This window comes from Nematostella vectensis, chromosome 3 (genome assembly GCF_932526225.1).
Source record: "Nematostella vectensis chromosome 3, jaNemVect1.1, whole genome shotgun sequence".
NCBI lineage: Eukaryota > Metazoa > Cnidaria > Anthozoa > Actiniaria > Edwardsiidae > Nematostella > Nematostella vectensis.
This window is the reverse complement of record NC_064036.1, coordinates 6,901,849-6,913,344: the sequence shown is the minus strand read 5'-3', so window position 1 is coordinate 6,913,344 and position 11,496 is coordinate 6,901,849. Positions and strand designations below refer to the sequence as shown.

At 38.6% G+C, this 11,496-nt stretch overlaps 1 protein-coding gene across 3 annotated transcripts; it reads left to right on the top strand.

The window, feature by feature from the left end:
- Nucleotides 1-227: 227 nt before the first annotated feature.
- Nucleotides 228-11,448, top strand: LOC5513626 (methylenetetrahydrofolate reductase). Of its 3 annotated transcripts, none has more exons than XM_048724663.1 (9): nucleotides 228-365; nucleotides 3,251-3,734; nucleotides 4,130-4,243; nucleotides 4,708-4,901; nucleotides 7,447-8,019; nucleotides 8,399-8,581; nucleotides 8,772-8,870; nucleotides 9,342-9,464; nucleotides 10,210-11,448. In XM_048724663.1, exons 2-9 carry the CDS (start codon nucleotides 3,284-3,286, stop codon nucleotides 10,459-10,461), a joined length of 1,989 nt encoding a protein of 662 aa, XP_048580620.1. In that variant the 5' UTR covers nucleotides 228-365; nucleotides 3,251-3,283; the 3' UTR covers nucleotides 10,462-11,448. The 3 variants fall into 3 exon arrangements, with proteins under 3 accessions (XP_048580620.1, XP_048580619.1, XP_048580618.1); XM_048724662.1 differs by lacking the exon at nucleotides 228-365 and adding an exon at nucleotides 1,931-2,060; XM_048724661.1 differs by lacking the exon at nucleotides 228-365 and adding an exon at nucleotides 2,418-2,573.
- The last annotated feature ends 48 nt before the right edge of the window (nucleotides 11,449-11,496 follow it).

Sequence of the window (11,496 nt, the reverse complement as noted above, 5' to 3'; positions counted from 1 at the left end):
AGGGTATATATCATTTGCGCTGTTGGGGATGTTGGGCTGGCACTGTGGATTATGTTTGTTAACAGGGTCCTTCGTTTCATTGGTTACAGACCGCCCGAAGATATCAGATACACGTAGTGTCGGCACGAAGAGCCGACGAAAGATGCACGAAGTGTATCCCGTCGGAAAGGATTCGGGTATTATACGAACGAAGACCCTGTTGACAAACATAATCCACTTCATTATCCGAGCCCCGCAAACAAAACAAACGTGACATGACGCGTTGCATAACAAAGTGGTTTATCTTTGTGGAGTAAATGTAAAGAAACACATTCTGCCGTGCTCCCTAGGTTTAAGTCAAGACCGCACAGGGATCCACCCTTCAGGTACCATGATACATTGATTTCAGCTTTACAATGCGTGATTTGTGTGTTTTATCGGCCAAACTTCAGAATACCCGTCCACATTTTAAGGCCTCTTTCATCGGCCGCGGTCCGCAGTCCAGAACTACTCAATATAAAATATCCATTATTGCACAATTAATTTAGAATACTACTTAATATAAAATATCCATCATTGCACAATTAAATTATAATCGGATATGTTATGTTGGTTCGCGGTCCGCAGTCAAAGACTACTAATTCATCCATATTCTATAAATAGGCAAAGACGGCTTCACAGCGGACTACGGACCACGGTAGCAGTCACTTAGATTACTTAGACTTGTTATTTGATACTTCGTTCTATAAATATGCACAGACGGCTCCACAGCGGACTGCGGACCACGGTATTAACGACTTAGATTACCTAGACTTATTTATTTGATACTTCGTTCTATAAATATGCACAGACTGCTACACAGCGGACCGCGGACAACGGTAGCAGTGACTTATCACCTCCTGTAATTGTCCTATAATTGTCTTAATTTAGCAATACCGCTTATTCTGAATAAATACACATCACAAAGCAATAAGAGTTTATTGTGACATAAGACAATTATAGGAAAATTATACAGGAGGTGATCAATCGTAAAAATATTCGAGCTAGTTACTGGGATTGACTGGGACTGACTGAGAGGTTGGTAAGCCTGTGGTAAATTCCATTGCTTGTAAGTTTCGTTCTGTAAATTTGTATGATCGGAATGTGTAGGAATATGCCCATAATTAAGCTTATATACCGTAATCATCCATTTATTCCAGAATGTTTTAATCTAATAAATATTAGAAGGAATCCCTGAGGCCAGTTTAACAGTCGCTTCGTAGCCGAAGTTTACTTCAGATACACGATGAAAGGTCAAAAAATGCATACAGCCCAAACCGGATAGAGAAAGAAAATGCATACAACGATTAAAAAAAATTCCTGCACGTCTGGGAGACAAGAAAAAAATCACGTGTGAAACCTCCCCACCCCCCACTCCCCCTTAACTTTTCTAATGGCCCGTCCCTAATACAATTTGGATGATTTTAAGTTTGAGTTTTATTCAGGACCTTCCAAAACCAGGCCAGGCAGCCATTATTCAGGCGGGGCGCTGTCTCCCCTCTTTTATAGCATAGTATAAGCACAGGTAGCCCAGGCAATGGTTTCGAAGCTTGTTCGTAGCTTGGAATCGGCTGTTATTCTTAGAGGTAAAACGAGTGGATTGAAGTCGCGATTTTTTGTGAAACTACTAAGTAGGGGGAGAGAAGTCATATATTCCGTTACGAAAACCCCCCAAAATCGTATATTACACATAAATATGACAACAACAAGGCATGTTCTAAGTTTTAAGGCAATTTTATTGGCAATGTTTCACAAAAAATCGCGACTTCAATCCACTCGTTTTACCTTTAAGAATAACAGCCGATTCCAAGCTACGAACAAGCTTCAAAACCATTGCCTGGGCTACCTGTGGTATAAGGTTTCGTTTTTCTGACTAATGGTAAACTGACCCCACGTCCCGCACTGAATAAGATTGTTTTTGTTCTTTTGTTTGTTTTTGTTTTATTTATTTACTTTTAGATGAAAAGTACACTTGGTACCATCAGGTACCGACCCAAAAAAGAGGGGATACCAATATGTTAAACATTTGCACCGGGCGTGAGGTAAATTTGTGAATTTTAGCTTCTATGCATTCCTATGCATTTCTTCTATGTGGTCAACGTCCGACCCACCCCCCTCCCCCCACACTAACTCCACCCCACCCCGCGCCTCTCATAAGATGGGGGCACGAGCTACGATTTCGGGTTTTCTTGCCGAAAAAGCATCCAACGTCTACAGGTTGGCTAGGGAATCATTCACACCCCTCACCCCAATATAATATTTTTTTTGGCCAGCCAGCTTGAAAAAATTTTTTCCCCTCACGCCAAAACAAAGCCGAGCTGGAATATTACTAGCACGAGAGTCACGCAATGAGGCTAGGTCACGCCGGACCATCAACGCTATTTCTTTCTTTCTATTGGCTGAAGAGTACAATGCTCACGTGGTCGTTGAGTACAAGGTTCGACTTCTGGGCCAAATATGCTTGAGCAGACAGCGAAATGTTATAAAAGGGGTTGTCTTGAAGAAAGTGAACGACGAAATAACACATCTCTGTACTTTACTTGAACTATTATCAGGTTTGTTGCTGCTATATATAACCTAATAGCTCTCTTAGTCTATGAGAACCTTTCAAAATGTCGACGTTATCCACATTTCTTTGCCTTCAGGAGGTAGATTGTTTTTGAGCATAAAGTTATTTGTTGTCTTGCTCGAGAAGTTTGACATATTTCCTGCTCGCATGATTGATAGAGATTATTAGTAGATTATTCCCTTCTAAACGCAAAGTAAATCTACCGGTTCTACCCTCGTGGGCTGAGAGTTAGGGCCGAGGCTAGACCCATGGTTTCCTTTAACAAATACCTGCAAAACGGGTTTCAACCTTTTCGGTGCTAGACGGCCTATGGTCTAATAGACAGACTAGCTTGCCTCTGGTAGAGCCAGATAGTACACATTTTAATTTTCTCTATTTTCATGGTATTTAACTAGTAATGCTGGTGACAATTCAAGTATGTTTTGATGCAAACGATTGATTATATTATGTATTTGTATAGAAAAAGTTATTTGTTATGCAAATGAGCTGGGCTTTAGTTCAGTCATTTCCTTTGGCTTTTCTAGTCTTTACTTATTATGCCAAAGTAAGTACATTTAGTTTTTTTAGTTTCAGATTTGTTAAGATTTAAATTTTGATACTATGGTGCATATAATTGAGTGCATGCTTTATAACCTCATTTGCATGTACTTATTATCTCTCTAGACTTGATCTCTTGAGCTGTGTCGTCACCAGTCCATGATGGGGGTTGGTCAGAAAGACCCAGAAGTCTCCATGGATATTCTTAGTGAAATAGAATCACAGTCAAAATCTTCAACACCATCTGTACCCTCAACACCTCTAAGTCTCATTGAGAAAATGAACATGAAGATACAGAAAGAAGAAAAATTTTTCTCTGTGGAGTTCTTTCCTCCTCGCACTCCAAATGGTGCTGTGAATTTATTGGGAACCTTTGATCGCTTGGCCAGTGCTTGCCCATTGTTTTGTGATGTGACATGGCATCCTGCAGGTGATCCATCGGGGGACAAAGACACAAGCTCAATGACAATTGCAAGCACTGCGTTGAACTATTGTGGACTGGAGACCATGTTGCATATGACATGTGCCAATCAAACTAAGGCGTCTGTGACAAAAAATCTTCACAAGGCCAAAACTTTAGGCATCAGAAATATCCTTGCACTTCGCGGTGGTATGTATATATTTGTCACCTTTTACATTCAATATTTCAGGTCAACAATATACATTCTTTGTGCTGGCATATAGACTAATATTGCTTGTTTTTGTTGCATTGATGGGCATTGTTTTATCCCTTGCTTTCAAATAGTTTTTTTTATGTGTACATGAATTGAAACATAAATATCTCCCTCAATCTGCCTGATCAGATTGAAGTGTGGAATTTAAATGAGTAATTCCAGATTTTTTCTAAACACTTAAAGCAGTCTGAATTGTCAGGAATTGGTCTTATTAGCGAAAAATGAACAAAATTGCCTAACAATTACTCATTACTTCAAGTAATTGTAATTTGAAGAAATTTGTGTTTTTTTTTTTAATTTGTACACATAAGGTTTCAATTTTATTTCTTAGATCCTCCAGACGGTGAGGAATGGAAGGCTCTAGAAGATGGGCTGGCCTACGGTGCAGACATGGTTCGGCACATTAGGAATAATTTTGATGAAAGCTTCACCATTTGTGTAGCAGGTGCGCATTAGGAAGAATTCTCTTACCATATCACTATCACCTACGCGATTTGCAGCCCACTGATTTGCGAATGTGTCAATCCTGTCTTTTCTTGACATGAAGGAAGTAATGTTTCTAATACACTCATCAAATAAAGCAGACTATTTCTTTAATTACTTTGGTAGAAATAATAAACAAAATATCAAATGCTACTTTTTAAATTCTAATGCAACTTTTTGCATTGAAATTGAGAGTAGTCACCCCAGTATTTACAAATAGCAGAAGGATGATCAAGGAAAATCTTTGCAGTGTTCATTTCTGCCTGTTTTTAATCATTCTGGAAAGCAAGATACCATCTACAAAATTGTGGTGTCTTTTAACTGTAGCATCTCTACTCAATGTTAAATGTTTATAAAATGTGTGTGTGCTTATTGTTAATGATCTTTGTTGTTATAGATAGACTCAGTCTCTGGTTTTGTCTCCAGGTTACCCTGCAGGCCACCCTGACTGCGCCAGCTATGAGGATGACCTCAAGCACCTAAAGGAGAAGGTTGACGCTGGTGCTGACTTCATCATCACTCAACTGTTCTTTGAGAACAAAACCTTTTTTAAGTTTCTGCAGGACTGCCGAGATATTGGCATAAAAGTGCCGGTAATTCCTGGTATATTGCCCATTCAGGTATATCTTAGGAATGAGACTTTAACAATCTTTAAAACAAGTATTTTTTTTATTACCAACAGGGTTTGATTTTTGGACATACCTGCTTACTCACCTGAGAAACCTAAAATGTTCTGTGGTAAACTAGCAATTGGGAAAAAAATTCTTAGATACAGTTTTCAAAAAAAGGCTTATGTAAGTTTATTTGTATGCTTCTTATTAACTTATTTCTATTTTAACTTTGGTAGGTTAGCAAAAATGTTCAAAAGCAAACCTTGACTTGGTACATGAGCAATAGTGCTGAAGTGAGAAATTGTATGCAATAGAAATTAGATAAACTTTATTAATCCAAGAATTTAGTCTCTTTAATTTGAATTGAAAAAAATGTAATTTGATAAGAAATCTATTTGAAATTTCTATTGTGAAATTTCTTGCTTCAACATCATCTTATGATATTTGTTATCGGGGCTTTAGTTATAACTTAAGTTATATAGAAAAATATGTGTTTTCTGTCTTTTAGCACAGCTATATACAAGGTAAGACGACAGTATCTCTTCCTTTATTTCAATAGACCATTTTCACCATGTTGTGCATGGATCCAAAATGCGGGCCACAGTTGATCCAAAATGCAAGTAAAGGGGTATTTGACTCTAGCGCCAATTTGGCTATTGCTCTGACAGCATTTTCTATAGCTTTTTCTGTAAACTCCACTTCGTACGCCATTTTATATGAGCCAGTCTGTGGCATTTTGGATGCAAATGCAACATTTTGAAGACGGTCTATTGTGTTATGTTATTCATTTTGTTGTGCCATGCTTAGATTATTAAAAGGGAATTAGGGGTAATTTTATTCTAATAGTCCATCAGCAATGTCTATTGATGTAACTTGTAGATGTTACTGTTATATAAGTAAATATGCACTAGAAGAAATATGGTCAAAAAAGTTTGTAAGAGAAACAAAGGCAACTTGAGACAATTGTATCATGGACCTGATACCTTTACTATTTTCATTGGGAAACCCTGAGTTCTACTGCATACCTTTCTTTTTTCAAACTAACCTTTTGACAAAATAACACTCTAACATAAAGTAAAGTCATCAGTGCTAACAAGGCATATGTTCCAAATTGGCATTTCACTCTCATGTTTTTTGAGGATTAGTTTAAAAGCACTCCAAACATTGAGATTTAAATCTGATGACGATAAAGAGTAATTATATTTGAAGCACACGACTCTGCTTAAGTAGATTTAGATAAAGCTATCTTTAAAAAAACACCTACTTAAACATGAGGTTCCGCCATAAAAGGGAAAGCTCCTCCCACCCCCAGGCTCAAGAACAATCAGTTATCAATCAGCCGTGAAGGAGTCAACATGTCAGGACAATTTCTCTAAGCCCTAAATTCAAATTTCATATTCTAAACCTATAGTAAAATTATGCTATACCAAGCTGTGTGCGCTCTAAAATACTAGCATTTTAAACAGCATGAAAATGATTTATGCAGATGTGCTAGATTATGGATAGTGCAAAATTAAAAATTTTGCAGCGAAATCGTGAGTAGACAGAAAATCAATAGTATATCAATCTCTTAACACAACTGTCTTGTTACCAGTGAAAAAATACTTTTATTCCAACTGACTTAGGCTCGGAGATAAGCAATTTTACTGGAGACCTTTTGGGGCTAATTTGTGACTGCTAACGTGGCAGTGTTTTGATTATAATTGCAAATTTGAGCCCCGGAGTTTAAGTCATGTTGCACCCTGTTCTGTGGTTAGGGTTAGGGTCGCGGTCCGGCGCTGGCGTAACACATGGTGGGCAGACTCGTGCCGTGGTGGGTCGAGTGCATCAGCTGACGAGCCAGAGCCAGCAGGCCTAGTAGCAGTCACCTTGGATGCTTCTCCAGTGAGATGGGGGTACAGTCAGTTGCATCTAGAGCAGATACCCCACTATGAACTTGTGATATGGGCATTTCGGAGGTGCAGCAGGGGCTTTCATTGGCTACTTACTGTAAATACTGCCAACCAAATCTTGTATGGGCCTGCATGGCCTGGATTACTTTTAGAGTGACGTTGACCCAAAGATATTTTCATGAAACATTTTCTTCTGAGCAGCCATGAATGCCCCATGGCTGCCCTTGCTACTCCCCTGTATTTTCCTCGCCTTTGATTGTCTCTGGGGTCTCTGCTTTAGAATAATTGCCTGTACCAAATCTATGAAGGGATTCTTTATCATAGGTTGGCTCAGCCTTGCTTGTGCTATCCATGTTTATTATAGAAACGTTTGATTTTGAGAAAATCATTGAAAAATGTTTAAATACTGCAGGGCCAACCTTGATGGGTTTAAATGGGTACATCGTGCTCTCAAGACACCCTAAGTGGGGAAGCAAAGGATGTTTTCACATAGCTTCAGCAAGAGTTTTAAGGTTTCAATGCAAAACAACAGTCTTTAACCGAAGTGATTTGGTCACTAGTGGCTGAAAGACATTTGCAAAGCTCAAAGCTATATGGAAACACTTTGATATTTTAGGTTTAGAAGAGTAATGTTCTTATATTTGCCTTAACTCCTGTTTCAGGCTTATCAGTCCCTGCGTCATCTTGCAAAGCTGTCTAGACTAGAGGTCCCGAAGTCAATAATGGACGACCTACAAACTATTAAAGACAATGATGTTGCTATCAGAAATTATGGTGTTCAAAAAGCTATTAACATGTGCCGAGAGCTTTTAGACAGTGGTCTTGTCCCTGGACTTCATTTCTATACCCTTAACCGAGAAGTAGCTACCCGCGAGATCTTAACGGCGTTAGGCTTGTGGTGTATGGACCCTGCGGCTAGCAGGCCCCTCCCCTGGCGAGCATCTGCCAATCAGAAGAGATTCACCGAAGATGTTCGCCCCATATTTTGGGCCTCCCGACCCAAGAGTTACTTGTACAGAACATCTGACTGGGATGAGTTCCCTAATGGGCGATGGGGTAATTCATCAGCCCCCGCTTTCCGTGACTTCTCAGACCATCACTTGTTCTACCTGCGTAGTAAGGCCAAAAAGGAGCAGATGCTGAAGATGTGGGGACAGCAGCTGAATGATGTCCAAGATGTGTTTGAAGTGTTCAAATGTTACATCTCTGGAGAGAAAAATGAAAATGGAGTTAAAGTAAGTATTCTGACCAGTTAGGACACATAAAGTTATAAACTGTTTGCCAAGGAGAAACATTTAGTGTAATATCAATATGTTTTCATTTGTTCTGTTAGAATTGAGCATAGAAGCACTTGTTGCATGATGAACACTGTTGTATCTAGTTAGTTGTATCTCTATAAGCTAACTTTGAGCTGAATCGAATAATTTGGAGCTTTACCTATTTTTTTAGCATGGACTGTTTTCTTTCACCTCAATGTAAAAACAAAATACAATTCTTATAGTAAAGACGATAGTAATAATAATTTGCTTCCCACCTCTGTTTCTTTCTTCTACATTCAAGGATGCATTAAGAAAAATGGATGCTTTGGTAACTTATTCAGGATTGTTCTTTTAGGTAACCTCACTGCCTTGGAATGATGAAGAGCTAGCCTTAGAAACAAGTTTCATCAAGGAGAAACTGATTCATTTCAACTCAAATGGCATTCTTAGCATCAACAGTCAGCCCTCAGTCAATGCTGCATCGTCCACTGATCCGCTGTTGGGGTGGGGTGGTGAAGGGGGCTACATCTACCAAAAGGTATAGTAAGTGATGTCATGTCTTATCTTGAAATCTTCTCTGTGATTTAAGCACCAATAAAAAAAGTAATGGTGCTTAAACATTACCTTGCTTGATTTCAGGCTTTATATATACAATTATGCAAGATGTAGTGACCCACATGAAACCCTTTATGTCCATAATACTGACACCCTTTTCTTGTTTCGTACAGGCATACCTGGAGTTCTTTGCAAGTCCTGAGGTTGTCTACATCTTGTTGCAAGAACTGAAAAACTACCCACAAGTCAACTACCACGTTGTTAATAATCATGTAAGTATGGAAGGCAATGACCCCACTTGCTTTACATTGTTCTATTTGAGTGTCTCTAGATCATGTTTTACTGTCTCATACCTGCAGTTGCGAAATCTTGGAAAAGAGTTTTAGACTGCCATGGGAAATAGAAATCCCTAAGAGGGCATAAAATAAGCAATTTTCTGTCCCCATTTCCTTTGGTCAAACATAACCCTTAGCCAAAAGGTAGATCCACCCACCCCACCCTGATCGTGATGTAATAATAATAATAGTTTATTTCAACTACCACTATCGCAGTTGCTACTGAATTACAGTGGTATGGTCATAACACATGACAAAGTTATTTGCCATAAATATCACTGGTAACGAACTGTTACAAACTCATTAAGCCTAGATGTCATTCCTTGAAATGTATCAGATGATAAACTCAATGTTTCTATCCCCATTGTCATTTTGTTAACATAGTTCTTTTGTATGTATTTATTTCAGGACACAGTTGATATAACTAATTGTGACAGTCAGACACCAGTTGCTGTGACATGGGGTGTGTTCCCAGGCAGAGAGATTGTTCAACCCACTGTAGTGGACCCGATCAGCTTCAAGATTTGGAAGGTAAAGCAGAGATCATGGTACTGAACGGTTCTGAAAACTAGTTTTGTTTCCCTGCGAATTAGATGTCCCCTTAATTGCTAGTTTGGCATTTGATTCTTTGACCTTTGATTCTTTGACCTTTAGCATTCTAAATCGGTAGTAAATGGAAGCTAGTTCTGGAAACTAAAGTGAACTGTACATGGAGAAAAAGATGTTCAAGTTACTGTATGTGAGAGACTCTAGAACACCTCTTGCACTTGTCACACACAACATGACAAGAAAAACATGACATGACGCTTCAAATAAGCCAATTTCAAATCTAATAAAGCGGAAAATTTCTCTAAGTACTTAGTGAGTAATAGCAAACAAAATATCAAATGCTACTTTTTTTTAAATTGATGCGATTTTTCGTAAATTTGAGCTTTTCGTCCCTGAGTCATACATAGAGCAAGGATGATCAAGGAAAAAAATATCTTAAAAAGCCAAAGTCTTGCTATGTGCATCTCGGCCTCACGTTATTGGTGTTATGAAAATCAGTTCGGAATACAAGGAACTGATGGCAATTGTAAGAAATGTGTTTCTTGTTTCTCTATCTCGAATTGCGCATTTTCCAGGTTTTTCCGTCATGTCGTCACACATTCTCTTTCTTGTCTTTCTTATGTTTTGTTCTGTACAGGAAGAAATGTTAATTGTGTAGTCTCTAGAACTCAACTTTCTCCTGCATATAATTCATGTGAAAAATGCCCCAATTCCTTCATCTCAACAGGACGAAGCATTCTCCCTATGGGAGCAACAATGGTCTCGCCTATACACTGAAGACTCGAAATCTAGAGCAATCATTAACAAGATCATGAATACATACTGCTTGGTCAACCTCGTAGACAATGACTTCATCAAGGGGAACAACATCTGGGATGTGCTTGAAAGAGTTCTGAACCTTATTAAGGAGCAAGGGGCTAGTGATAATGTTGCCATGGAGACTGCAGAGGAAGATGACGTTGGTCACAATGCAGTCTAGATTCATTTAGAGGTCCTTGAGTATTCATCTTGAGGAAAACCTTTAACAACACAGACTTCTAGTTATGCAATTCTTTGTTTTTACAGTTGTCGGTGCAAACTACCCAAATACTGAACAATACAAAACTTGACTTTAGATTGTTTAACTAGGTAGTATTGAAGTGGTTCCACAAAATGTGGCCATGGAGTCAGGTGGTTGAACAAGTTATATATTTACTTAGAAGCCAGATTATTACTATTTAACTCGTAGATATTGTAATATTACCTAGAAAAGGAAAAAAGCAAGCACGAAAAAAAGTGTATAATGTCTTCACATATTTGTGAAATAGAAAAAAAGTATACCAATTTGGAAAAGCTACAGAATCCAGACAAACCATTGCATGACAAGTAGCTATTTATTAGAGCAGATTAGTGAGCTAGTGTATGTTGCATCATGGCTCGTTTTTGTATATATTTTTATTATCAATTTTGGCCTTTTTTCCAGGCCTTAAGCCAATGTTCAGCCAAATCTTTGGCATTCTGTTTATTCCTTCTGTGGATGGCAATGTACTGTAGGAGGAGCTGAGATGGCTACCTGTGATGTCACAATTTTACCAAGTGCAGTAGCATAAAAAATATTGGAGGGGCACAATACAGAAACATTAAGAAATATTTGGGGGCACAGCCACACCCCCACTGGACATTTCCTTATAATTCTTGAAGATATTAGGGGGGGGGCACGTACCCCCACCCCCTGCTACGGCCCTGCATTCACAGGAAACCCTAACAGAATACCTGTGACCAGGCTAGCCAGTGTCACTATGTGCACTGTAGAAAAACCATCTCCACATTACCAAGTGCTGCATAATGGTGTATCCTGGAATATGTTTGACCAGGGAGTTTGGTTTCACCATGATTAAAGCCTGTAACTTCTCTGAACTCTAATGTACGTTGGCTATGCTGTAACAGGATGAATTTGTTTGTTGAAATAAAAAGCTGTATATTTGAATGTTTGTTTAGTCAATTTGGCAAAGAATTATATAGAATCATTGAATCA